The sequence below is a fragment of the Girardinichthys multiradiatus genome, chromosome 13, assembly GCF_021462225.1.
Source record: "Girardinichthys multiradiatus isolate DD_20200921_A chromosome 13, DD_fGirMul_XY1, whole genome shotgun sequence".
Taxonomy (NCBI): Eukaryota; Metazoa; Chordata; class Actinopteri; order Cyprinodontiformes; family Goodeidae; genus Girardinichthys; species Girardinichthys multiradiatus.
Window position 1 is genome coordinate 21,928,159 of NC_061806.1, and position 26,449 is coordinate 21,954,607.

The 26,449-nt window shown below is 39.7% G+C and overlaps 1 protein-coding gene across 6 annotated transcripts in view; it reads left to right on the plus strand.

Moving 5' to 3' along the window:
• The window catches only part of elmo1 (engulfment and cell motility 1 (ced-12 homolog, C. elegans)), a 137,847-nt gene that overhangs the window by 82,795 nt on the left and 28,603 nt on the right, over positions 1-26,449 (plus strand). For all 6 annotated transcript variants that reach the window (XM_047383640.1, XM_047383644.1, XM_047383643.1 and 3 more), the window contains one exon: positions 21,701-21,837. In XM_047383640.1, coding sequence (XP_047239596.1) covers positions 21,701-21,837 — 137 coding nt within the window. The remainder of the gene's footprint in view (positions 1-21,700; positions 21,838-26,449) is intronic.

A 26,449-nucleotide genomic window follows, 5' to 3' on the forward strand; every position in this document is an offset into this window, starting at 1 on the left:
GAACCTGCTCACATTTTGTCACAATACATTCACAAACTACTTAGTATTAAATGTTATAGGTAGTAGTGCATAGTGTCCAAGTGGAAGGACAATGACATGTGGTTTTCAAACAGTTTTACAAATAGAAATCTGAAAGGTGTGGCATGAATTTGTATTCATCCTTAAACTTTCACTGGGGTTACAGCTGCAATACTTCTGGGGTATCTCTACCAGTGTTGCTTATCTTGAGACTGAAATATTTGCATGTTCATCTTTACAAAATAGCTCAAGCTGTGTGAGATCTCAGGGATAGTGTCTATGAACATCACTTTTCATGTCTTGCCACAGATTTTCATGTGGATTAATGTCAGGACTTTGACTGGTCCATTCTCACACATAAATATGCAGTGCGCTGTTAGCTTTCTACCTGTGTTTTTGTCATGCTCTTTCCATTTTTGGATGATGGATTGAACAGTGTTCCTTAATGTGTCCAACGCTTGGGACACTGATTCCAACTTAACCGTGCTTCAGACTTCCCCACAACGTTATTCCTAACCTGTCTCCTGTGTTCCTTGGTCTTCATGATGCTCTTTGTTGACTAATGTCCTCTAACAAACCCCTTAGGTTTCATATCTCACATGCATGCATTAAAACATACCGATGAACTTTTTTGAGGTGGATGGATGTAGCATAGGCCAAGGGAGCAGGTGCTGAGGGAGTAAGAGTGGATCATTAATGCTCTGCTCCTGTGAGGGTTTCTCTGTGAATATGCAGCATGTGTGTTGATGCTTCAGTGTGTTCTTCCTAGAGGGAAGATGACAGAGGAATAAGTCTCAGCTCCGCATTGAAACTGTCATCATTCAGTTGACCTTTCCGTGGGGAAACATAGGAACAGCTGACACTAATGAGGATGTTGGAGGCTGTGTCGGTCTCTCTGTAGCGTTTTATCGGTTTTGATAGTGTCCTATTTAAGTCAGAGCACTCTTTCTCCAGTAAAGCACAGGAATAACATTTTAAGAGAGTCCCCTTTCTTTTCCTCGAATGCTCACCCTTCAGGCAATATGTTTTCTATATTTCTTGGTGATTATGGAATTCCGGTATATTTTTGCTTGTGGCTAAGCTCTTTTGTACCAGTATTGACCAGTCAGTGAAACTGTTGTAGAACCAGATTATTGTTTTGAGAAATAATTTCAAGTAAAATAACAAGTGTTTGCTTAATGTGGAAAAAATCTTTTCAAATGTATTAATTTAGTGGGCTCTTTAATTTAAGGGACTTGAGAGAGGTGCAGTTACTAAGCTTCAGCCAAGGAAAACCCCACTAATGTACAACTATAGACTCTGAATCTTACTCTGCACCCCCGCCACCACTCTAAAGCTTAACCAGTCAGAGTCTGCTTTCAGTTTATTTATGTAAAAAGGACAAACAAATAATTTTTTTTCAAAATGGCTGGGTTTATCTGCTGCTTTGGCAAGGAATGCCAGTATTTCGTGTCCATGCTATTTTATCCACAACTACTTCCATCTCTTAACCATAAACAAACAATACTTAAACATCACCAACTCATCTCTTTCTTCTTCCTTTTTCAACCTGTTAACAAACTATTTCACGTCCATGTACGGTGCTCTGCATAAATGAGTACACCCCGTTTGAAAAGTAAGATTTGAATCACTATCTCATTAAACACAAAAACAATGTTCAAAATTCTCCCGACGCTGAGTTTCATAGAACCCTTGTTTAACTCCATAACATGAAATCAAGGTTAATAATATAAATAATATAAGATTGAATCACAAAATCAGCAGTTTTTAAGCAAAATTTAATGTAACAAAAACCACTACATCTAGTATTTTGTATGACCGCCGTAATTTGTAAGGACAGCACCGAGTCTTCTAGGCATGGATTGAACAAGTTGGCGACAAATTGCAAAACCTATCTTTTTCTATTCTTCAAGAACAACCTCCTTTAGAGCCTGGATGCTGGATGGAGAGTGATGCTCAGCTTGTCTCTCCAGAATTCCTCATAGGAGTTTGATTAGGTTCAGATCAGGAGACATACTTAGCCATTCAATCACCTTCACCTTGCTCTTCTTCAGAAATACAACAGTAGCTTTAGATGTGTGTTTTGGATCATTGTTATGTTGGAAAAGTGCATGATGACCAAGGGCACAGAGTGATAGTAGCATCTTCCCTTTTGTATAGAGAAGTAGATCTGTGAGTTCATGATACCATCAATGAAATGTAGCTCCCGACACCAGCAGCGCTCACGCAGCCCCACATAATGACACTGCCACCACCATGTTTCACTGTGGGAACCATTAATTTTTCTTTACAATTCTTACCTTTGCCATATCATACAGTTTTGAAGCCATGATTTCCAAAAACTGTGATGTTTGTCTCATCATTCTGGAGTACAGAGTCCTAGTACTCTTCATCTTTTTCATCATGGGCCCTGGCAAATAATAGGTGTACTTTTTTTGTGCCCGGGCTTTAGGAGAGGCTTCCTTCGTGGACGATACCCATGCGTGCCATTACTTTGCAGTGTGTGCCGTATGGCATCATAGGAAACAGTTCGCCCAGTTTCTTTCTCCTACGCCTTTGACTAACTGCAGTGAACTTGCAGTTAGCCAAAGTTAGTCAACCCTTCTCACCAGAAGATGCTCCTGTGGAGGTGTTAACTTCTACGGACGGCCTGGACGCACTGGTGAGATGGTTGTACTTTCATCTTTTTAAAATTGTTGGATCACTTTTGCTACATTTTTCTGACTGACATGTTAAGCTTTGCTGATCTTGTAGCCCTGACCTTTTTTGTGTAAAGAAATTCTTTATTTAATTATTTCGCAAAACCTTCTCAGGTTTTGTGAGATTTCTCTTCCATGTGGTGCCATAGCTGACAGCATGAAATGGGAAGTGGTTTTCTTTTTTAAGTAAGGCCCTTGTATCGTCACCTCTTAAATGAATATTTAGACTCACTTGTGGATGAATTCTTGTTAATTATAATCTTGTAGTCTTAAGTTTGGCTTTTCTCCTAAGATTTTAATTGGGGTGTAGTAATTTTTGTAAAATGGGCTTAAATGAATTTATTAGGAAAATTAATATTTTGTGTGCACAAATGAACAAATCTTGTTTGTAATCAAAGACCTACATTTGTGGGAGTATTTTGTAGTATAGTACCACATAGAAATGCCTTACCTGAAAGGAAACTAAAGGTTTTTTTGACAAATCTGGTGGGGTCTACTCATTTGTGTTAAGCACTGAACTTAATCCCCTGTATTTAAAGTTTTATTTTCATTAAAGGTTTTAGTATTTTATGTATTATGGAGATAAATGCTCACATAAATGCTCAGCTATAATTTAATTGAGTTGTGTATTAAAATCTGAAGTCTTTATTTCACTCTGTTCCCATTTATTTTGGTCCCGGTCCCCATTTGGGTCAGTTGAGCTTATCCAAGGTAGTTCAGATTTATTAAAAGAAGAAATAGCCCTCTTCCTCGAGCTACAATCTAGAAGCGAACTTCAGCATTGGCTACGAGAAGAGAGATCAATTTGAAGACAGGAAAAGTAGCATATCACTGTAATAAATCTTTAATTATGATTGCTTAGTGTCTGGTATTCTGCAGCAGAACATGAACACTTTCACTTATCATCTTAATTATTTGTTATCCATTCACAGTAAATTAAATGAAATGTCAATATTCTCCTGTCTTTCAGTTACAGTGTAAGAGATGTAAAGCACCAAAATGAAGTTAGATGGACTGTTTAAAAGCTCACACAGAGAAACAGTGACACAAAGTTTCCTGTGGACACCTTAGACTTCATTTATACAAAGATTTAAAATAAATCATGATTCTCTTAAAGTAAAAGTTGTTTTTTTTTACTTTTAAACAAAACAAAACACCAAACCCCTGGTGCCTAAAAAGTCCTTAAGATTTTTTTTCTGTGTTTCATCAGTTGTGTATAAAGATGAATAATAATAAATGTTGACGGTGGTGACGTCTTTCTGACTCATTCATGAAATTTGCTTATTTGACTCTGCTGCTCAGGCAATCTGTTCTTTGCTTTCTTAGAAGAATGAAACTCTTGAGGGAAACTGGATGGATTTCTTTTCGTCTTGCCTCTTCATGCTCTTTTTCCTGCTGAATTATCACTGTGTTTACTTTTTATTCCTGCTTTAAGGGTTTCTCTTTGTTGTTTGTCTACTTTCTTAAAAACAAAATACCTAGGAAACTCTTTCTTTAAAGGGGACATATCATGCAAAATCCACTTTTTTACCCTTTAAATATATGTAGTATTGTATAGTAAATGTAGTATATGTATTTTTCAGTCCATTAAGTTTTCTCTATCATCTGTTACGTTTTTCTAAATGTTACATCACAGTATTTGCTGCGGAACAGTTAATTAAGGTCATGGACGTCTGGCTGATCAATTTTGCCTATCCGCCATATTTATTTCTTGCTGTGATTTTGTAGTAAGGAGACTTGAACTGCATTGCAGTTCCATTTTATATACACCACAACCGAATGATTTAATTGTGAAAATTAAGAATTTAAAAGCATGATACAGTATGTCCCTTTTAATATCAGTGAGCTTTCTACCAATGCACCATCCAAATTTGAAGATTTCATGTTTATCTAATTAAGTTTGGTGAAATGAGCTAACCTTTTGTAATTGAATTAGCTGTAAGTACTTTGCAACTCTACATAATTCATGACGGTCTGCAAGTGTCTCTCTCACCTCCTTCCTTTAAATCATGCTCTTTCCTCCTCACATTTGCTGATACCCTGCCTCAGATCCCTGAAAGATTAATTGTGTCACAGCGTTTCTGCTGGAACACGGAGCTTAATGGAATCTGCGACTCACCGAGCCACGTCTTCTCCGACTCCGGGTTTAAGTCGGCCTATGAAATATTTATGAAGTTATTTTGAAAGGGTCAGACATGGTGAGTAATGGCCCTGCTTAGTAATTCACAGTGTGCCACCTCAGTGCTGGGATGGAGGGCTGGGTTTGCTGAAGCATGGCAGGTCCAGGCATGGAGACACTTGTCCACAGACGTACATATATACATGAAGGTGTAGATCCTGTATGCAAGCCCTCAAACGCAGTCAAGTCTGATAGAAGGACTGGGAAAACCACAATTGTGTCATGTCTTTAGGTTTTTATATTTTAACTTCTTTAAAAAGCTACCATACAAGGTGGGAAAGTAGAACATGCCCAGAATTATGAAAAAAATCTCTTTATGAAATGTATCATGTTTAAATAATCATGATGACTATTTCTTCTTGATAATCTTTAAAAGTGTTTAGTAAAGGTGTTATAAGCTTTACATCTAAAAAAGGTTGACATTAGACACTTTGATATTTATCCTAAGATGTTTGTTCTTTCCATGCTTGCAGAGCAGCAGGTTCACGGAACAATAGATTTTCTGCTGAAAAGATAGAAACACAATCAACTTTAATGCTATTCTTTCACTTTGTGTTTAAATATTAATAGAAAAGAGAACTTTCTGACACATTCTTCCTTGGGTGTTTTGCTGATTTGAGATCAAGGTAGAAGGTCAAAGTCTCTGATTCACATCATTTTTATATTTAACAAACAATTCAGTGACTTCTTTGTGCAGAATAACTTTGTATTGATTCCCCTGACCTTTTCTGTTAAGGACCCAAAAAGATCAAAACAAAGCCAGAAAAAAGCCCTCAAAAACAGAAAAGACGTGTTGGATTTATGTTCCTGCATGGCCTACTAGGTGTTTATTGACACTGAGGGTAAAGATGTGTCTAAAAAAATAAATAAGCTTTTATTGCAGTATTAAACCGTACTCGTCGTCTTCCGCTTTATCCGGGACCGGGTCGCGGGGACAGCAGACTCAGCAGAGACACCCAGACGTCCCTCTCCCCAGACACCTCCTCCAGCTCCTCCGGGGGGAGCCCAAGGCGTTCCCAGGCCAGCCGAGAAACATAGTCCCTCCACCGTGTCCTGGGTCGTCCCCTGGGCCTCCTCCCGGTGGGACGTGCCTGGAACACCTCCCGAGGAATGCGTCCAGGAGGCATCCGGTATAGATGCCCGAGCCACCTCAACTGGCTTCTCTCGATGTGGAGGAGCAGCGGCTCTACTCCGAGCCCCTCCCGGATGGCTGAGCTCCTCACCCTATCTCTAAGGGAGTGCCCAGCCACCCTACGGAGGAAGCTCATTTCAGCCGCTTGTATCCGGGATCTCGTTCTTTCGGTCATGACCCAAAGTTCATGGCCATAGGTGAGGGTAGGAACGTAGACCGACCGGTAAATGGAGAGCTTCGCTTTTCGGCTCAGCTCTCTCTTCACCACAACGGACCGGCACAGCGCCCCCATTACTGTGGCAGCCGCACCGATCCGTCTGTCGATCTCCCGCTCCATTCTTCCCTCACTCGTGAACAAGACCCCGAGATACTTAAACTCCTCCACTTGAGGCAGGAACTCCCCTCCAACCTGAAGAGGACAAGCCACCCTTTTCCGGTCGAGAACCATGGCCTCGGACATGGAGGAGCTGATCTTCATCCCAGCCGCTTCACACTTGGCTGCGAACCGCCCCAGCGCATGCTGTAGGTCTTGGCTACAGGGGGCAGCAGGACCAGGTCATCTGCAAAAAGAAGAGACGAAATCCTCAGGTCCCCAGACCAGACCCCCTCCGGCCCTTGGCTGTGCCTGGAAATCCTGTCCATAAAAGTTATGAACAGGACCGGTGACAAAGGGCAGCCCTGCCGGAGTCCAACATGCACCGGGAACAGGTCCGATTCCATACTCCTGGAGTTCCCCCCACAGGGCATCACGAGGGACACAGTCGAATGCTTTCTCCAGGTCCACAAAACACATGTGGACTGGTTGGGCAAACTCCCATTAACCCTCAAGTACCCTGTAGAGGGTATAGAGCTGGTCCAGTGTTCCACGGCCAGGACGAAAACCACACTGCTCCTCCTGAAGCCGAGGTTCGACTATCGGCCGGACTCTCCTCTCCAATACCCTGGCGTAGGCCTTACCAGGGAGGCTGAGGAGTGTGATCCCCCTGTAGTTGAAACACACCCTCCGGTCACCCTTCTTATGTAGGGGGACCACCACCCCAGTCTGCCAATCCAAAAGCACTGTCCCTGTCTGCCACGCAATGTTGAAGAGGCGTGTCAACCATGACAGCCCCACAACATCCAAAGACTTGAAGTACTCAGGGCGGATCTCATCCAACCCCGAAGCCCTACCACCGCGGAGCTTTTTAACCACCTCGGTGACTTCAGCCCGGCTGATGAAAGAGTCCAACCCCGAGTCCCCAGCCTCTGTTTCCATCAGGGAATGCGTGATGGCAGGATTGAGGAGATCCTCGAAGTACTCCTTCCACCGCCCGATAATGTCCCCAGTTGAGGTCAGCAGCTCCCCACCCCCACTGTAAACAGTGTTGGTGAAGCACTGCTTCCCCCTCCTGAGGTGCCGGATGGTTTGCCAGAATCGCTTTGGGGCCAACCGGTAGTCCTTCTCCATGGCCTCACCGAACTACTCCCGGTCTGAGTTTTTGCCTCTGCCACCGCCCGGGCCGCGACTCGCTTGGCCCCACAGTACCCGTCAGCCGCTTCAGGAGTCCCATAAGCTAACCACAGCCGACAGGACTCCTTCAGCTTGACAGCGTCCTTTACTGCCGGTGTCCACCACCGGGTTCGGGGATTGCCACCGCGACAGGCACCGCAGACCTTACGGCCGCGGCTACGGGCAGCAGCATCGACAATAGATGCGGAGAACATGGTCCACTCGGACTCTATGTCTCCAACATCCCTCGGAATCTGGTCAAACTCTCCCGGAGGTGAGAGTTGAATACATCCCTGGCCAAGGGGTCCGCCAAACGTTCCCAGCAGACCCTCACTATGCGCTTGGGCCTGCCAAATCTGTCTGGCTTTCTCCTCCCCCAGCAGATCCAACTCACCACCAGGTGAGTTGGATCTGAGTGTCCACCCGAGTGTCCAAAACATGCGGCCGAAGATCTGATGATACGACAACAAAGTCGATCATTGACCTCCTGCCTAGGGTATCCTGGTGCTAAGTGCACTGATGGACACCCTTATGTTTGAACATGGTGTTCATTATGGACAATCCGTGACTAGCACAGAAGTCCAATAACAAAACACCGCTCGGATTCAGATCGGGGAGGCGATTCCTCCCGATCACGCCTCTCGAGGTGTCACTGTCATTTCCCACGTGGGCGTTGAAGTCCCCCAGCAGAATAATTGAGTCCCCAGGAGGGGCACTATACAGCACCCCCTACAGGGACGCCAAGAAGGCCGGGTACTCCGCACTACCACTCGGCCCGTAGGCTGAAATGATAGTCAGAGACCTTTCCCCAACCCGAAGGCGCAGGGATGCGACCCTCTCATCCACTGGGGTAAACCCCAACACGAGACGGCTGAGCTGGTGGGCGACAAGCAAACCCACACCAGCCCGCCGCCTCTCCCCGTGGGCCACTCCAGAGTAGAAGAGAGTCCAGCCCCTCTCGAGGAGATGGGTTCCAGAGCCCACGATGTGCGTGGAGGCGAGCCCGACTATTTCTAGTCGATATCTCTCGACCTCCCGCACAAGCTCAGGCTCCTTCCCCCCCAGCGAGGTGACATTCCACGACATCCCTAGAGCCAGCCTAAGCATCCGGGGATCGGGCCGCCAAGGTCTACACCTTCGTCCGCCGCCCAATCCTCTTTGCATCAGTCCCTCACGGTTCCCCCTGCAGTACTAAACCATTTTAGAAAAATCTGACCAATAATCTTAGTATTTATTCACTGAGGGGAAAAAAAGTCCTCCTTTAAAAATAGTTAACATAATCACTGCTGCCACACTTAGCGGCACCTCTCACAAATCCTTTAAAATATATTATCAAATTTTTTAACATTTATATTTTCTAAATTTATCAGTGTGTTTATGAACTTTTAATTAGTAATCCACAACTTTCTGTTATCATGTTGCATTAATGTGACGTGATACAAAGAGCCGTTTCTCTTAGCCACTCTTTAAAATGGGAAAGACAGTGAAACATGCATTTCAAGTAAGGCAGTTGCGCGACGACCTTAATAAGTTAGGAAATGACTGCATGAACAAGACTACTCACCTAAACTTGAATCGCATGTTCTCCTTTACTTGGAGAAATGGTTGTCCTACCAATAGTTCAGGCAAACAGAGGCTCATTTCTCCGGAACACTCTTCAAAACAGAAAAGACAAGAAAACATTCTAGTAAGGCAGATTTGTTGATCTTTATAAGTCAAGAAATGGCTCTAAAAACGAACTAAATTGAACGTCTCAGTCTGATTGGTTTAATGTTTTAAAAGTACACTCAAGCACACACACGAAAGGAGACTTGAGCACTGTGGAATATTGACCCAATGTAAACAGAAATATAAACTATAAATGACTAGTTTGTTCCTGTTGTTTTATTTGTATAAATGTACATTTTACATGTTTGTAATTTCTTTCCTGTAGTTTTACATTCAGAGCAAGTTTTGAGAATTTGAGTTTAAATTCATTTCACATGTATGTAACAACTAAAAATATTTAACCGTAGAAGTTCAGATTTTCTTACTGCGCAGGTTCTCACATCATATAGCGACTCGCCTACACTTGATAGTATCTAAAGCCAGAAAAAAGTCAGAAACTATGACAAATGAGGCTGGACGGGGACCCATATTTCTCCTACCGTCACACACAGTAAGGAGAATGGAAAGCAGGCAGAAATTGATCAAAACCTCACTGTTGGGTAACTGCAGCAAAGAGCAGCATCACAGGGTCAATAAATTCCAACAGCCTCTGGAGACCTTTGTACAAATCTTCACTAGGTGCCATTAATTGTGCTGTAGATGCAAGGATTCAAATTTTTTTGTATATTTTAGGTTTTTTTAATCTTCTGTTTTGATATGTAGAATTGATGTTGTGAAAATTTGTGGAAAGATAAAGTATGAAAAAAAGAATTGGCCAACTGTCTACTATTTGCTTAAAATGTCAGCTTCTGTTTTCTCTATGAACTTTGAATAGCATATGTTCCACTTTGTTACCTTATGGGACAACAGCCTAATACCTTTTGGCCAAGTTGTATAAGGTTACAGGATTGTCTATATGTGACTTGGTGACCAGCATGCAAATCTTCTCTCTTTTACATCTTTACTTATACATTTTATAACACCAAACACGAAGCAAACCAGTGGGTCCAAAATATGGCCAGGAGATCATTTATGACCCCTGGACTGATTTTTTGTTTTTGGCCTTCAACTGAAATTCAAGAATGATAAAAATTTGGCCCATTTGTAAACAGATGGAGACTTTCTATTTTTATTTTGCGCCAAATTATTACTGACAAATTAAAGGGGACATATCATGCTTTTAAATCTTTCATTTTCACACTTAAATCATTCAGTTGTGGTCTATATAAAGTGGAACTGCAATGCTTTGGCCTGAACTTGTTATCGTAGCTCCACAGGCTCCTCTTTTACCCCTGTTCCAAGGTGCATCTGAGAGCAACTCGTTTTGGTGCAGTCTCATTAAATGCTGTTGAGGCACTTCACTCCCCGCCCCCCTACATGTCAAGGTGCGCTCCATTTTAACCCGTTCAGCCATTTTTGTAGTTTAATAACAATTGTCTAGCGCCGCAGAAACCAGACAAAAGCGGCAAAAACAATGCCAAACTGTTTATGCTATAATACTTTTTAAAACACACAGTGCTGTTATATCCTCAAGGAGCTAAAAGCAGCATCACTGCATTAACATAAGCAGAAAGCACGATGCTACTGCTATCAAACCAATGGCCAAGATGTCACAACACAAAATAAATTAATGTCTAAAATAAAGTTTGCTGTCATTTTAGCGTTATTTGCTGCTTACCGCTTTGCTGTGTCTGTTGTTTCCATAGACAGAAGGAACTGATGTGGGACATTTCCATGAAAAATAAAATTTAACCAGGCACTTTGAAGAGGTATTGATGCTGGGGGATGGTGTCATGTATTGTGTGGGTTAATACACCCAACAACCGGACCAAACTTGTCCTGTTTCAGCGTAGCCATACATAAGCTTGGACTACAAAACCACAGCAAGAAATAAATATGGAGTTTAGACAAAAATTCAGAATGAAAGACTCACCTTCACCGCCTCCACCTTCCAATGATTCTTCTGTGCGTCTCCCGGCCTTCCAATCAGCATCTTGTCCATCTGATTCTCCATCCAATCACCTTCCGACGCCTTGCTTTTAAAGGACCTTCAGCTGTGTTCCACCTCGCTTGTCAGCTGAGCTCATCCCTCCTCCACCCCACCTCCACCATCTTCCTTCACATCTACTCCTGGCTTCCTCGGTCCCTGGTCGCCAATCCATCACCAGTGTCGGATCAGGGGGAAGACATCTCTAAATATAAAACCTTCCAAATGATCATCTGAGCTCATGTCATTCTCAGCATTCATGTCTTCCTCCCAGGTCCGACGCCAAAGAAATAGCCATGTAATTTCACATCATTAAAACTTTTCTAATTGCCATCCTTTTCTTTGTGAGTCTTTTCAGATTGAAATAACGGATACGCAAAATTGATCAGCTGGAATCCATGACCTTATTTAGCTGTTCCACAGCAAATAGTGTAACGTAACAGTTAAAAAAACGTTACGTTACGTTAAAAACAGATGGTAGAGAAAAGTGAACGGACTGAAAAATATGACTCAAACAGAATATAGAGATATCTCCAACACCTGGAGAGACTAAATTAAACTTTTCTGCACTCCTACAAACTCTAAGTACACAACATGTATTTAAGGACTAAAAAAGTGAATTTTTCATGATACGCCCTCTTTAAAGTCTTTGTATAATGGGAAATGTGAGGTACAACATAAAGTATTCACCACGCTTTTTGCATTGTCTTTCATTACCTAGTACAAAGGACCACAACTATCTAGGGAGTTTTCTTAAAAGCAGTTTTAGATGCACCAAAATCTACTTTTATTTATTGAACTTAAGCAAACTTAAGGAAATTTGAGCCTTGATTTGAAACAAAGCTTAGTCCCAATGAGGCAAAAGATTACTTTGGGTCTCTGGTTGGCATACTTAGGCACGAAGCAGAGATGGTTTTAGTTTTGATTAAATTGAACAAAACAAATAAAAGTCAATGCCACATCCTGATACAAACAAGTTTGAATATGCAAACTTGTATGTTTCTCAGAAATAAGCGAGTAATGTGTCCAAAGCGATGAGGTGACTCAGCTATCCAAACTCACCGAGCTGACAACTCTCTCTGTAATTAGATTTTTTTTTAGCAACATCAAACCTTCTCTCACACACTCCTACACTCACATAAATATAACCACTGAAAAGTGCCCAAGTGTGAGATGCAAATATTGCTTTGGACAGCCCTGCTGTGTCAGATGTGAGACGTGGTTTTTTGTTTTTTGTTTTTTTAAATTCCCCACAAACATGCCGTTCACGCACACTCAGGGTCAAAATGTTTATATCTGGCCGTGGACTCATTCTCAGGTAGTCAGGGGTAAATATCAATCTGAAATAATGAATGTCTCTGTATTTGCAAGTTGTTTCTTTTCTGTGCTTTCTTTTGACTTTTTCCCACAACAGCCGTGTTTTTGCATAGAAAGTTTAAAATGAAGTTCTTCTCTAAGCTTAATATATCAACCAACAAGGACCATTTATTTTTTCCACACATACTCCAGAATTCAATCAAATTCAACAATATTCTCTGTAAATCCAAAAAATTGCACAAGGCAAGCGACAGGAAATTCAGTCAGGGTTTAAAACATTCATTTTTTTAATCAGGGTGGTTCTGAATATGTCTGCAGGTTGAAGTATCTTTCTTCCTAACGCAAAGCATTTTCCCCAACATAAGTTGAAATACAACCCAGGTTTTAAAGTGACAGAGAAGTCAGTTTCAAACAGATTTATACTGCGAATGACTTTCTTGTTTGCACTTGGTAAAGCTCAATATAAAAAAAGTTTTAGTGAGAAGTCAAATTTGCTGCAAAACTGTTTACGTTTTTAAGAAACTAAATTCAATTACTAGCAGTGTTCATTGGTTTTAATAAATAACTGTGCATCTTGATAATTGGTGTTTTGGACCAACTGTAGGTCAATACTTTCCTGCTTTGGGGACCTTTCTTAATTGCATTGATAACTGACGATTCAAAGTAAAATTTCTATAATTACTTAGGATGCTCATCTGCTGTTAGGAAAGGTCACTGTGCTGTATAATATCTATCAGAAGCAGCAGCAGCAGGGATTGTAATCTTTGCATTTATTTACTGTATTTCACATTATTTGACTGGTATCAGACCCACACTCATTGAATAAAAGTTAAAATATAAAATACACAGAAAATAATACACAGTGAAATTATAGCATTTCATCAAAATGTATCACCTTAACTCATCAAGATACTTGGCTAACAAAAGGATTAAACTTAAATGCAATGGTTAAATTACAGGAGATGGTTACATGTATGAAATTGAAGTACGCTGGGATGAAATAGGAATGGTTTAGTATGAAACGGGTTTATGAACTGATGAGAGATTTGTCTAATATACAGATATTAGTTTTCAGTGCTAGCAGCTGAGCATTAGCTTTGAAGCTGATCTCTAACGAAATGATTAGGTTACAGCTGCAAGTGCTTCGTAGAAGTCTCCTTTGATTAAGCATGAGCAGAGTGGCTGATGGCAAGTGGAGTGAAGGCCAAGCACAGAACTCCCAAGTATCCTTTAAGCTGCTTCTTGAGCATCATTTTGGCACTTTGTAACCACTTCTCTTCATTGTGTGCTGCGTGTTTGAGGTGAAGCTGTCCACTCTCTGCATTGCTTCAGGCAGGAGAAAACAGTAGTGTACAAAAAAGAAACTTCACATAACTTAATAGTATAATCCCAGACCAAAAGGAGATGAACACTGTAATTAGACAAGAGCTACTATAAAATGATCACAGAATGACAACCTTGAGTGAAGAAAACACGGCCTCACAGAATCATTATATAGTATTTACACAAGAGTTTAAAGCAAAGTTTACAAAATGATGTAGCTCCATGGTTCTCAAACTGTGCATCAAAGTACCACTGCAGGTATCATTTGTGAGGTAAATACAAATATATTAACTGTGGTGTATAGTTAATAAGCACCAAAGGCCTTAAAAGATAAATTGGTTAATCTTTGCTTCTTAAAGAAGAAATTTTCCTACTGCTGCATAAGTAATACAGCATATTTAATATTGCACTTATATGTTTTCTTTAGTTTCTGTTAATTTTAGATAGAGGAATTTAGCAGATTTCAACAGTTTATTGAATAAGTATAACCAGATAATATTGGTAGGGAAATTAGTCAGGCTTTCTGCTCCTGTAGCAAGTCTGCAGCCTTCTGCTAAACAGACGCAAAGCTTGTCTGATATAGTTTTAAAACAGTTTTACTTTTAAAGAAGAGGTATTCCTTTATTTTTCACAGTAACTGTGCACAATAAAATCAGCCCTTTGAGGGAAAATACATGAGTATAATTTTTCCTCCATGCTTAAAGGGTTGGATTGTGAATTTTCTTTTTTTTTTTCTTTGAGTATAGCTTGGCCCGTGATCAGACAACCTACATTTCAGTCAAACTCTGCTTTTGTATTTTTGTGCCTCTTGGTGCAAACTGTCAGGTAACTGAGTAAATATGTGCATTTTAGCTGGACTTAGCTTGTTGTTCTGTGCTCAAACAATTCTGCATCTGCATTTGGGCAGATTGGAGACAGACTGTATGCATAAGAATGAGTCACAACATCTGAAGTATTTTTGCAGATTTTGCTGAAATGAGATTTAATACAGAGCACACTGGAGCCCCATATCTGATATATTAAAATCTGAGATGTGTTTGGTATATTAAACAGCTGTGACATGCACCGGGACAGAACCACAAAGCTCAGAGTGACACAAGAATTTCTGTTTCTTACAAAAAAGAGAGAAAATGATGAAAGTGTGCAAATTATTTTCTTAATCCTGGTATATTGTGGAGAACCAATGTTTCCCCTAAATGTTTCTTGTTTGATATTACTTTCTCTGCATTTTACAGTTTTTTATTGCTCCCACCCATTCTTAAATGTGTCCCAACCTTTGTGAGGTGAACCTGCTTAATGTATTTAGGTAATCTAGATAGAAAACTGATAAGAAATTCGTTTTTCATTTTTGCTTGTTTTTGTTTACAGTTGCATCACAGTAAATTACAATACCATCAGTGTTAATGTATTACAGTAATTTAATTCAAAAAAGGAAAATCCTGTATTATATAAACTAATTACACATGCAGGGTTGATTTCTGTTTATATTACAGATTATGGCTAACAGCTGATAAACAAATGTTATATTGATGGTCTACATAGTCATAGGGAAGGACATCCATAATAAGTAGGGTAAGCCTTTTCCTTTTTATTGGTTTTTATGTAATATTCAGATATTTTTCCAATATAAATTGTTTGGGTTTCATTAACTGAAAGCCATAATCATCAAGAATAACAGAAATACATGTTCGAATTATATCACTCTGTGCCTAATGAGTCATATATCTATCAATCTATCGGTCTATCGATCTTTCAATCGATATAAATATACACAATTTATTAAAATACACTTATGTATCTTATCTGTTTCTCACCATCCTTGCTGAAAATGACTTTTGCTCTATATTTTTTACAATTCTTCGCACTGTTCTTGTGACGTCTTTTTGATCTCTTATTCTAAAGCAGAAACTGTGACCACCGACCCCTTTCTGCCTTGTTTCATCATCATTAGCTTCATGGTAGAGATGCTCAGATTAAAAGGGCAAGTACAACATGTCTGCCACTCTAGTGAGGTATGTGCCTCATAAAATCTTTATCATCAGTTTTTCATACTTCACAGAGCTTCTCCTGAAAAACCCAGAGGCCTTACATTTTTAAGTTGTGCGTCAATCTTCTGAGGTTAGATGCTTTATTAATAAGTTCTTACTCTAGCCTCAGTTTATGCTCTGGATCAATGGATGCGTTAGACTTGTTTCAGTGCTGAATGCTTCTCTTGTGGATTTACTCATGAAGATATGTGGAGTGTTCCAGAACAGGATTTGAAAAGTAGATGAGCCTCAAAAGCACTGTTCTTGGCTCATTTCAGTCACTATAAAGCTGTGTATTAATATTTCATGCCTGCTTGGTGATGCTGCACTGTTTCTTGCTGCAGCTTGACAAGCACTCAGCCAGGCTGCTAAGTCATGCAGCCCTAACTGTGTACCTGCTGTCTTGGCATCCATGTCTGCAGACGCAAACAGCGACTGGAACAAAAACATGGTGCTAATGATGCTCTGCTGACACGCAGAGATACACTACCCTTGTAACAGTTGGACATGAATGCATGCTGGTGTTGTAATTAGAGCAAAGGCGGTGCTTTCTGCTGCCTCTTCATCATTTGGTGTGGCTGCAAGGTGACTGTGGGTTGTTTCACCCACTTTGTGGACACACCCACATGGTCACAAATACTAGGTGGACTTTGACAGATGTCAGAGAGGCAGTCAGCCCACATGTGTCTTTTATGTTCCTGTTTGATGCACAGTCACACAACTGTACAAGTGCTTAGTCACTTCTGTTATGTCCAGGACCTCACTGTGTGGTCACCAGTTGAGTAACTGGCTGACGTCACAGAGCCCTCAGAACATGGACTGTAAGCAGACTTTTATGACTGCTGCACCACGTTCACACACAAAATACTAGTTGGCAATTTATTTTAGGGATCTGCAGGTTAGCACTGGCCTGATTATCCCAACAGATGCTAAAGGAGTGGTGGAGGGGCAGAAAGGACCAATTTTTAGGCTAGAGATGCACCAGTCAATTAGCTCGTTTTTTCCCTTGATTAGCTCGTAACTGTGGTCTGCAGTTCAAATACTGAAAAAAAAGAACTACCCCCACTATCACTCAGTAAAATCATCACCTGAAGAGCATAGAACTTGTTTTGTCAAAAAAAAGGCGAAGGCAAGGGACAGAGTTTTTGATTATCTAGAAATTCCTTCATTTTCTGTTGGATTCAAGCCCAGTACCTCGAACTGCTGCATATGTTTCTATTTTTACTTTTATAGTCCTTAAAAATAAATTTCAGAATCATTTAAAATTAGACTTAGAAGGTCAGCCCTAAACAGAAAATACAAATACAAAAAAACTAAATACAAAACTGACATTGTTATCAGCCAGAAAAAGTGCATCTGTGGTCTGGGCCCTTTGTGGACTGTTCATAGTTTCTTCCTGACAATTACACATGTTTTTTTGTTTTTGTTTGTTGAGACAGAGCAGTAAATTTTTACTTCATCCCACGTGCTGTAGGCAATAAAACTGCTGTGAATGTATTGTTGTTAACAACCAGTGGCAGAGCATCTCTTGGAAAATGGAAATAGAAGTTGCCCTATGTTTACATCAAACTGGAATGAGGTGAATTTTTTTCACCACAAAACAATGAAAATGGACAACAGGATAAATAGAGAACATAGGTGTAAAATTGCAATGAGCGTGGACCTAGATATGTATTTTCCTTTGAAAATTGTTTTCCATGGCACTGTAGGCAACCCTTTGCTGGGACCTTAAGAAAACACTCTGCACTACAATACAATATATAAAAGTGGCATAATATCGGGGAACCACTAAGAATGAATGCCTAATTCTTTTTTGAGCTTCTACGGAGACATTGCAGCAGAGAGTTTCATCTTTTGCAAAAAACCATGTTAACTTACTTGTTAACAGCACTACTAGTGTGTCCAGTGACATTACAGCAATCAGAGCCAGTCAAAAACAAAAGCACAGCCTCGTCTTACCTGCTGGTGTACATGCAGCTGTAAATAATTCCACCTTGTTATCCCAAGTATGAACACAAGCAGGAGAAAGGCAGCTGTAGTGTAGCTGTTTTGTGCTGTAAGATGCACCTGGCTAATAGCTCTGTTACTCAGCCTCCATTCCCAGGCACACCGCATAATGTGGTCACACATTATGACCAGGTCTTTGGCAACCTTTGGTTGATGTTTTTTGTATTTGTATTTGTTGTTGTTTTTAGTTTTTTTTTTTTTTTTAAGAAAACTCACAACTAAAGTAAATCACTGAAATGATGCAATAGGGCAGAAACCCTTTTTTTTTTTTTTTTTCTTAATTTGTTTTGCTGAATTTAATAATTTGACTGATTTGTTTTTTGTTTGTACCATCTGTTGCAAAACTTATTATTTGCCTCATTTAAAAGACCAAATCCCATTTTATTTCTTGCCACCAATGCGTGGAAGACATGTACTTTTTCAATCAAATATGATATAAAGTAATACTACATAGTCTTTAAGTTCTGCTGACCTAACTGAGCATATGGTCGAGACCAACTTAAACCGGCCATCATCGTGTCCAGTTTCCTACTTTGAGCCTGTAAACATCTGGCTATGCAGATGGCGGAAACGATAGAGGACAAAGCAAACTCATTAGAGTTCATTAAGCATTCATCCAGACTGTTTGCTGCAGACCCATATGCTTTGCCCAAAAGCTTCATAAATTATGATTTTAAACGAGTCACAGTTCATACCTGCCCTGCTGGTACGAGCTGTTATCTGGCTATAGGGACAGTTTAGTGTCTCAGTGACGATATTTATCCCGGCAGCATTCTGCTCCAGTAGTCTTACCCTTGCTTTAGTTTTAGAGACTGTGGGCATGATGTGGTATTTAGAAATATCTTATTTTCACGTAAGAGTTTTATTTACTTAATTGTAATGTGTTGGATGATGGAAAATATTTCTCTTCAATTGCATGTTTTAGTAAAATACTCATTTTGCATCTTAATATTCAGGAAAATCAAAGTTTTGTACATTGACAATATTTCATTGTGGAAATTAGAAAAAGCTATTATTAAAATAGCTTTTTTTAGACAATTAAAAAGTTGTCTAAAAGGTTAGACAACTTTTTAATTGCTGTTTTAAATTAAACTCATTAAAGTAATTGAAAAGACAACTTATGAATTTATCAGGAATGTATTAATCTGTCAAATCTTCATTTATCTAATGGCACAAGGCAGGAGCAGAACTGAATGAAATAAATTGGGGGTTGTTTTCAGTATTTAGTTGAATATGTTTTTAATAGACACCTCATGGTGTCATACCCAACTATTAGCTGTCCTTCTACTCTTACAGTTTGTTTTACTCTAAATATTGCTTAATGATTTACAATTTATTGGTGTTTGAGTCATTAGCTTTCCCAGTTTGGAATTAACGTATCTAATGATGATTGAAAGAAAGATTGAAAGAGGTATCCTACCATTTAATCAGCCTATAGGTGTGGTTGTATACACATTGTAAGAAAGGAGTATCTAACTTGATTCAGATATAAAGCCCAGTATCTTACAGTGTTGTTACTGTATTATATGGGTGCATATTTTTGTTAATTGATGCACTTTGTCAGTAGCAAAACCACGACTTTGCACTCCCACAGATCCATTTGCATTTAGGTGAATAATTTTAAACGCCTTTGTGTAATACTGAGAGTGATGCAGCTGGCGATTGTTGGTAAGATGGGAACGTAAGCTTTAACTTGTCAAACCGTTCCCTCTCTGCTTCTTCTGCTTTGCAAAAACTTCCCATCAACATATGCGTCTATTCCAAAAGGTAAAACGAAATATTTCGAATTTGATATAAAACAATTCCTACTATTAAAACAGATGACTCTCAGTGGATTAATCTGTGCATCCTGATAACAAAGGGAGAAACTATTCAATCAGGTTAAAGTGTTTGGCTAAAAGTTTGTTATACTAGAATATTGTGCAAGTACTTAGAAACATTATTTTAAAAAAAGTACATAACATTTTTGGCCTTGTTACCAAAATATTAAATATTATATACTATTAGAAAGCAGTCAAAAAAACAAATCAGTTTTTCAAATGAGGGTTTTCTATAAAGAACACCATTTCACCTTGTTTCTTGTCTCAGCCCTGCTGTTTGGGCTCTTGCTTGGCTTTGCAAGAGGCAATAAAACTGTGTGCAAGGGAGAAAATTTCTGCATAGTCGCTTGAGACAGCTTTCTGTCTGTATCTTTCAAATGAGCCTTGACATGTCATTCCCCCTCGCCACCTCAGGGCTGTGTTGGCTCTATCCATAAACAACCTTGTAAGCTCAAAGTTCAACCCTCCTAATAAGTTTTGTCAGTCTGCCAAACCAGTTTATTTATTAGAGATTGCTTCATTTTATCTACTTACCTTTTCTATTTCTTTTTTGTTTCATTTTTTTTTCTGCCCCTGAGTGCAACTCTGTTGGCTAAGCAGGTTGTCAGCATCTCTTTTGGCTCCACTCCATTCGTTTTCCAATTGACAGCCGGGTTTTTGTAGCACATCCCTACCCAATCTCCACCATGTCCTCCACTTAATCGTCTATCCATCACTTGAAATCAAGGCTTGGGTCTCTGTGCCTGTGGGCTTATGGCAGCACTCATTATACTGTGAAGTCTCAATTGCTGCCTGACCCTTTCCATCTAATTTCATGGCTCCTCGTGGTGGCCAGTGCCCCTGCTGCTCCACTCTGAAACTCTTTAAATGAACCAACCTTTGGCTCTGAGCTGCCACTCGTCTCTGCAAGGCGGGAGGGAGGTGAATGCAGTTCGAATGACTGTCAAAACCTGTTATTGTACCTTTGGGTGAATAGAGTTTTGGTACTCAAGAGCCCAGTCTCATATTTTTCCATCCTACTCTCACGTCAAAGAAGCTCCCACACAAATGCTGGGATTAAAATGGTTCACTGCTCTGCCGAAAAAGAAAATAAACAGCATTTGGGAAAAGAAATGAATCATGACTTAATTTAGCTGGAACTACCTTTTTTATTCAAATTTGTCTCGAAGGGACATTTTGAATTTGATGAGTGTGTTCAAGTTCTGTTTCGTTCTCATCTCAATTAAACCGATTCTCTGTGGATTTGCTTGTTTTTTTTTAATAGTCTTACAACAAATTTGCCTCCTGCTATATTTATACTAAAAAAGTTACGGTAATTCCTGAACCATCTGCCGTGTTTCATATTATTGAGTAATTTAAATGTGGATTGTCTAAATACTCAAAACAAACTATTTTACTCTTCACATTAACTTCTTCTGTAGCTGAGTCTTATTACCAGATATATCCATATTCATCTGACAAGGTGCTGTTTTATTGCAGTATTTAAAGGCATGGTCCAGTATGAAGTTTGTGGAAAAATACCCATGTTTGGGGGATCATCGTATTTATACAAACATTATTTATGTGCTTTAATTTAAAACTCTTTCAAAACAGCAAATTTTGTTCTTTTTGTAAGAGAGGGAGATGTCTACAGTGCTTCTGGTTGGCTATGCACAGAAATAGGTGGGAGAGGGGCAGCACAGTTTTACTGAATACAGCTGTAAAAAAAATAACAAACTCCAATCACTGCTGTACTTTCTGTACAGCTGTAAGATGGTAACATGTGCCCTGTCTGCAGGCACAAGTAAAGTTGTTCATTTCAGATTAAACTGTTGTCGGACTTACCGACAACAATCTAATTAACTGGCTCTATAAAAATGTGGACATGTTAAAACTACAAAATTAAAAGGGCAAAAATGTAAATGCAACACAAACCGAGACAAGTAATATTGCTAATGATGCATCTGAATAATTTGTACACTTTGCAGACTAACAAAAATAAATGTTTAGGATCACATTCAAATGTGTAAATGTGTTGGTGGCTATATCGATCTTTTGTCTCTCTTATGTCCACAGCCAGTGAAAACTGTCATGACTTCCACCCCATGTTCTTCACACATGATCGCTCCTTTGAGGAATTCTTCTGCATCTGCATCCAGCTGCTCAACAAGACCTGGAAGGAGATGAGGGCCACAAGTGAAGACTTTAACAAAGTAGGCTGCATGGTTTTATTACTGGGGTGAGGCGTAAATGTGCTTCAGTTAACGGTAAAAGTCAGCCGTTTCCACAGTGGTGAAAAAATAGGACATTCCATTAAATTTTTGAGTACTTTCAAAATAATTTTTTTTTTATTTATCGCTGGAAAAGAAAGTGATTGAATTACAGGGAAACACCTTGTTTTACTCATTAAAAGATACCAACAAAAATGTGTTTTCTATCTGAGGAAACGACTAGAACACCTTACTCCCTAATATAAAGTCTTGACCTCTTTGGTCCAAATAGTAGAGTGAGATGCTACTTTTAGCCATCTACCAGTCTCAGCAATCGGGCTCAGAAAGGTTTGCCCCACTTCTCAGCTGTGAGATGAGTGAGAGGTTTCTTACATGTACAGCCTATTTAACAGCAACTCCATGAGATCAAAAGTTGGGGCCTCATGTACGAAAGAATATGTACAAAAAAAGTCAGATGTACGAAACCATGCACAGACATACCACCACATACGTAGCCTTCATACATCCCAATTGGCGGTGAATTCTGCGCAGCTGCACATGGCGCTGGAACCGCCCGGTCTCCACCCATAAATACATATGTAAAGTAGTATAAATAACCATGGCAACGGGGGCGATCAGAAAGCCAAGAAAGCAGAGATTCACTGAATATGAAATACAGATATCAGTGTCCGAGATGAAGGCAAAATGTTCAAATTCATTTGACAATTTTTCGCCCGTTATAAGTAATACATTATAATAACTGAGTGGCAGAAGGTTAAATGCCGTTAACATGGTAGGAGCGGAATTACGATCCATGGCCGGAATAAAAACTTATTTTACAGTTTATGTGTTAAATCCAAACAGCGCTTTTTAGCTTCTGCTCAATTAGAGCTGGCATGAATATTCCTCTTATATATCTATTAGGAAGACTATCACCACAAAAATGATGTGAAGTACTTTAAATCATTAAAACCATTCAGGAAGTCACTTAAAAAAGCAGTAAGACAAAAAAAAAACATCACCTTAGCAGCCAGCCATCGCGCACGGAGCCTGCTTGAAGTTTGTTCCCAACACAACTATTATAATTAGAATAATTCTAATTATTATTATAGTATAAAAGAATCATCAGTTGAGGAGGCCAACGTGACATTGCGTCCGAGGAACACATTTGCGCATCACATATAGGTTACACATACATTGAATGGAAATGGTTTCTATTCACAAAAACAACATTTATGTACAGATGCTGCCCTTATAGCAGTCCATAGCTCTGGTTACATTATAAACCGGCAAATAGCTGCAAATTGCAATATAATATTTGCCATTTTAGTATAGTTTAGGGAATTTAATATATATCTGAGCAACATACGGATGAGGCCGACCTATATGGCTGGCATATCACGGCTCAACAATGACTGTTAAATACCCGACCTGTCAATCAGCTCCCTCTGAAAAGCTCCAGTAAAGGACAACAGTGTAGTGGCAACTTGAACTGGGACTGGTGATGCACGTTTCCTCCTGGTTTCCCTCTGTAACACGGTGGCAAGCCCCCCGCAGAACTCCAAAATAATTGCCCTGGGCAATCTAAACTGGCCAAGTCATGCATCATCATTTGACAGCAGGTTGGTACGATCTCTGAATGATACGATCCCTCCGACTTCTTCCATTGACGATGTCCTTCAGCTGAGCCAAAGCTGCCATTGTTTCACAATTACGCACATCTTTACGCAGCTATTTATGGATGTGTGATTGTCTCCAGCTTGTCCACCTTGGGAATCATAAAACCTGACTTGTTTGGAATTAATCTGTGTCTTTAGGTACGTTTTAGTTCTCTGTAGCATGTTATTGTTGATTGAAAAGGTTTGCGTGGCTTCCGCACATTTTCACAGCAGGTCAAAAGTTTGCGTGGATTTCCACATGACGTTCATTTGTGTACATGCCGATTTGTGCTTAAAACATTGCACCGCAAGGTTTTGGTGCGTAAGAATGCTTAATACATGAGGCCCCTGGGATTTAACTCGGCCCAGGACTTTCTGTTCATTTATTTTTTGCAAGATTTACTGGTATGTTTTGGGTCGCTGTCATGTTTGCAGTCCAGTTCTGCTTCAGCTGTAATTGTTTTAGATGGTCTCACATTTTCCTCAAGCACCCTCTGATAGTAGACGTTTTTGTGATGGTTAGTTGGCCAGGTCCTGCTATAGCCAAGCATCCGCAAACCATGACACACCACCATGCTTCACAGTTAGTATGAGGGTCCTTTTATTGGAATGCTATGTCCTCTGTTCTAATGTCAAAATAGTTTTACTTTAGACTCATCCGTCCAAAGATTATTATTCCAAAAGTCCTTTGGCTACATTCTCTTTGGCACACTTTAGTATTTTCTTCATGTTTTTTAGAGAACAAGGGGGTCCTTCTTGGTTAAAATTGTGCAGCTTCCTTCTGATTGTACAGACATGCATTCAAGAGTTTGGATAGAGACGAATAGCCTTCAGTAAGCTGCCTAAGGTTGAGCCAGTTCATACAGGGATTGCATCTATGTACACGGCCAGATGGTGATAGTAATGAGGTGTTCATGATTGGTATTGTATGTCGTGTAGTCAATTGGGCATCAGTTGTAGGAAGCAGCAGATGCTCTGTGCATTTTCCTGATTTGTCAGACAAATTGGGATTGTCTTATGGTGTCAAATATTTAACAGATGAGCTACAAGCCACAGGGTGTGCATTTCAGTTGAGATGTATTTATGTAGTGTGTTAAATATCATGGAAAGTTCCTTACCTGCATTTTTAAAGAAGACATTAAGTTTAAATTTGCTCCAAATTGATTAACTCAATTAACCTCAATTAGTAGGATTGTGAAATGTATGTCCAGACAAAAAGGATCGCATTCTTCAATCTGAATCTTCAATTCAGTTAATCAACTCATCCTGAGCATGTATTGGGTGGTAACCAAGAGTGGAGAGTTCATTGACAGAAAGAACCAAAATCAGAAGCAACATCTATCTACCTCGACGAGCTGGGGATGAGAGGACTAGACAGAGACATAAAATGGAGAGAAGCACACCAGGCCAAAAACTAAAAGCACAAAAAACTTTTAATAGCAATAACATAAACAGCAGGTAACTATAGAATTAGACCCACTGACTGAGTAAAGTTTATTTTGCCAATGCAAAATGTCCTGCTGGGAAGACTTGCATCCTGACTCTCTATGAATGTTACTTTAACACCTCCCAACTACGGTATCATTTGTTGTAGACAAGTCACAACCTCCAAAGGACAGGACAAGATGTGTTTAGAAATAGTTTAAAGAACCTCCTCATCCGAGATGTTCACCAAGGTGCAAGACTACCCAGAATACTAGTCAGGTGGTTTATTTAAGAAAAAAAGTCCACTGTGTAATTTCTGGTTCATACCTACTGGCTTTGAATGAAGTGAACATGTGCCGGTAGCAACTCTCAAAATGTCACCCAGGAGCAAATTGTTCTCCATCAGGATGAAACTGTAATTGCTGATTCAGACTTTGACATCTAGAAAATGCATTTCCCAAGAGTTTGTGATTCTTCTAATATTTTATTAGGGAAGTGAACGTTGACATGCACATGAGTCTTAAGTTGCAGCATCTTCCTTTGGAGTCATGACGTAAGAAAGACAGCAACCCTATTTGTACCGTTCTTTGACCATCGTCATCTAACATTGATTATGACAATTTTAGCACTCAATGCCTTGTATTTATATATATTAAAACATATACACTCGAGAAAGTTATCAGTTTTCATTTGGAGTCATCTCTACCTCTGGTAGGTTACCAGGCAGTGGAGAGCAGTCACGACAGATTATTCAGAATAGAAAGAGAAATCAAATAAATCTGGGCTCAAATGGCAAAGTGATGCTGAGGGAAAAGTTGCAATTAACGATTCTCAATAAAACAGTTGAATGTATGACAGAGGCAGGGAGAACAAACCAGATGGATGCTAAAAAACACTGTCCTTTAGTTTGTTAGATACCTCACTAGCATGGCTGCGTTGTTTGTTTTGTGAATTTACAACAGAGAAAAAGCTATTTATATATTTATACTCCTTGTGTTGGTTTGTGTTACATTTAATTGAATATACAAGGAGTGAGAAACCAATGCCATTTGGTGTTGAGTAACTACGAGGTCTTTGCTCGCGTCTACATTGTTACTTATGCCGCACGGATTTCCCGCCTGTGTGGAAAAAATCTTTTTCATGCTTCATTATGGGAAGCCATTTGTGTAAATATATAATATCCTTGATATCAGCCATTATTTTTGTTTACAAGTTTGCAGCTACACTGCACTAGTCAAGCCTTTGCTCACTGTAGTTCAATATTCTGCTACGCTGGTTTAATCAACACGGTTTATAGAAACACATTTTGGCAACTAGTGGCACCTCTGTTTAACTAGTAGGAGCGAAAGTCCTACTAATCGGCTCTAGTGTCGCACTAGTAGTATGGAAGTCCCCACTTGTAGGCTTGTTGATGCACTAATTAATGACTAGACCTAGTGTCAGGCAATAAAACAATCTTATTATTTTATCGAAGAACAGAAATGACCGTACTGCTTTACTTGTAATCGATAAGTCCCACAATACTTCAGAGA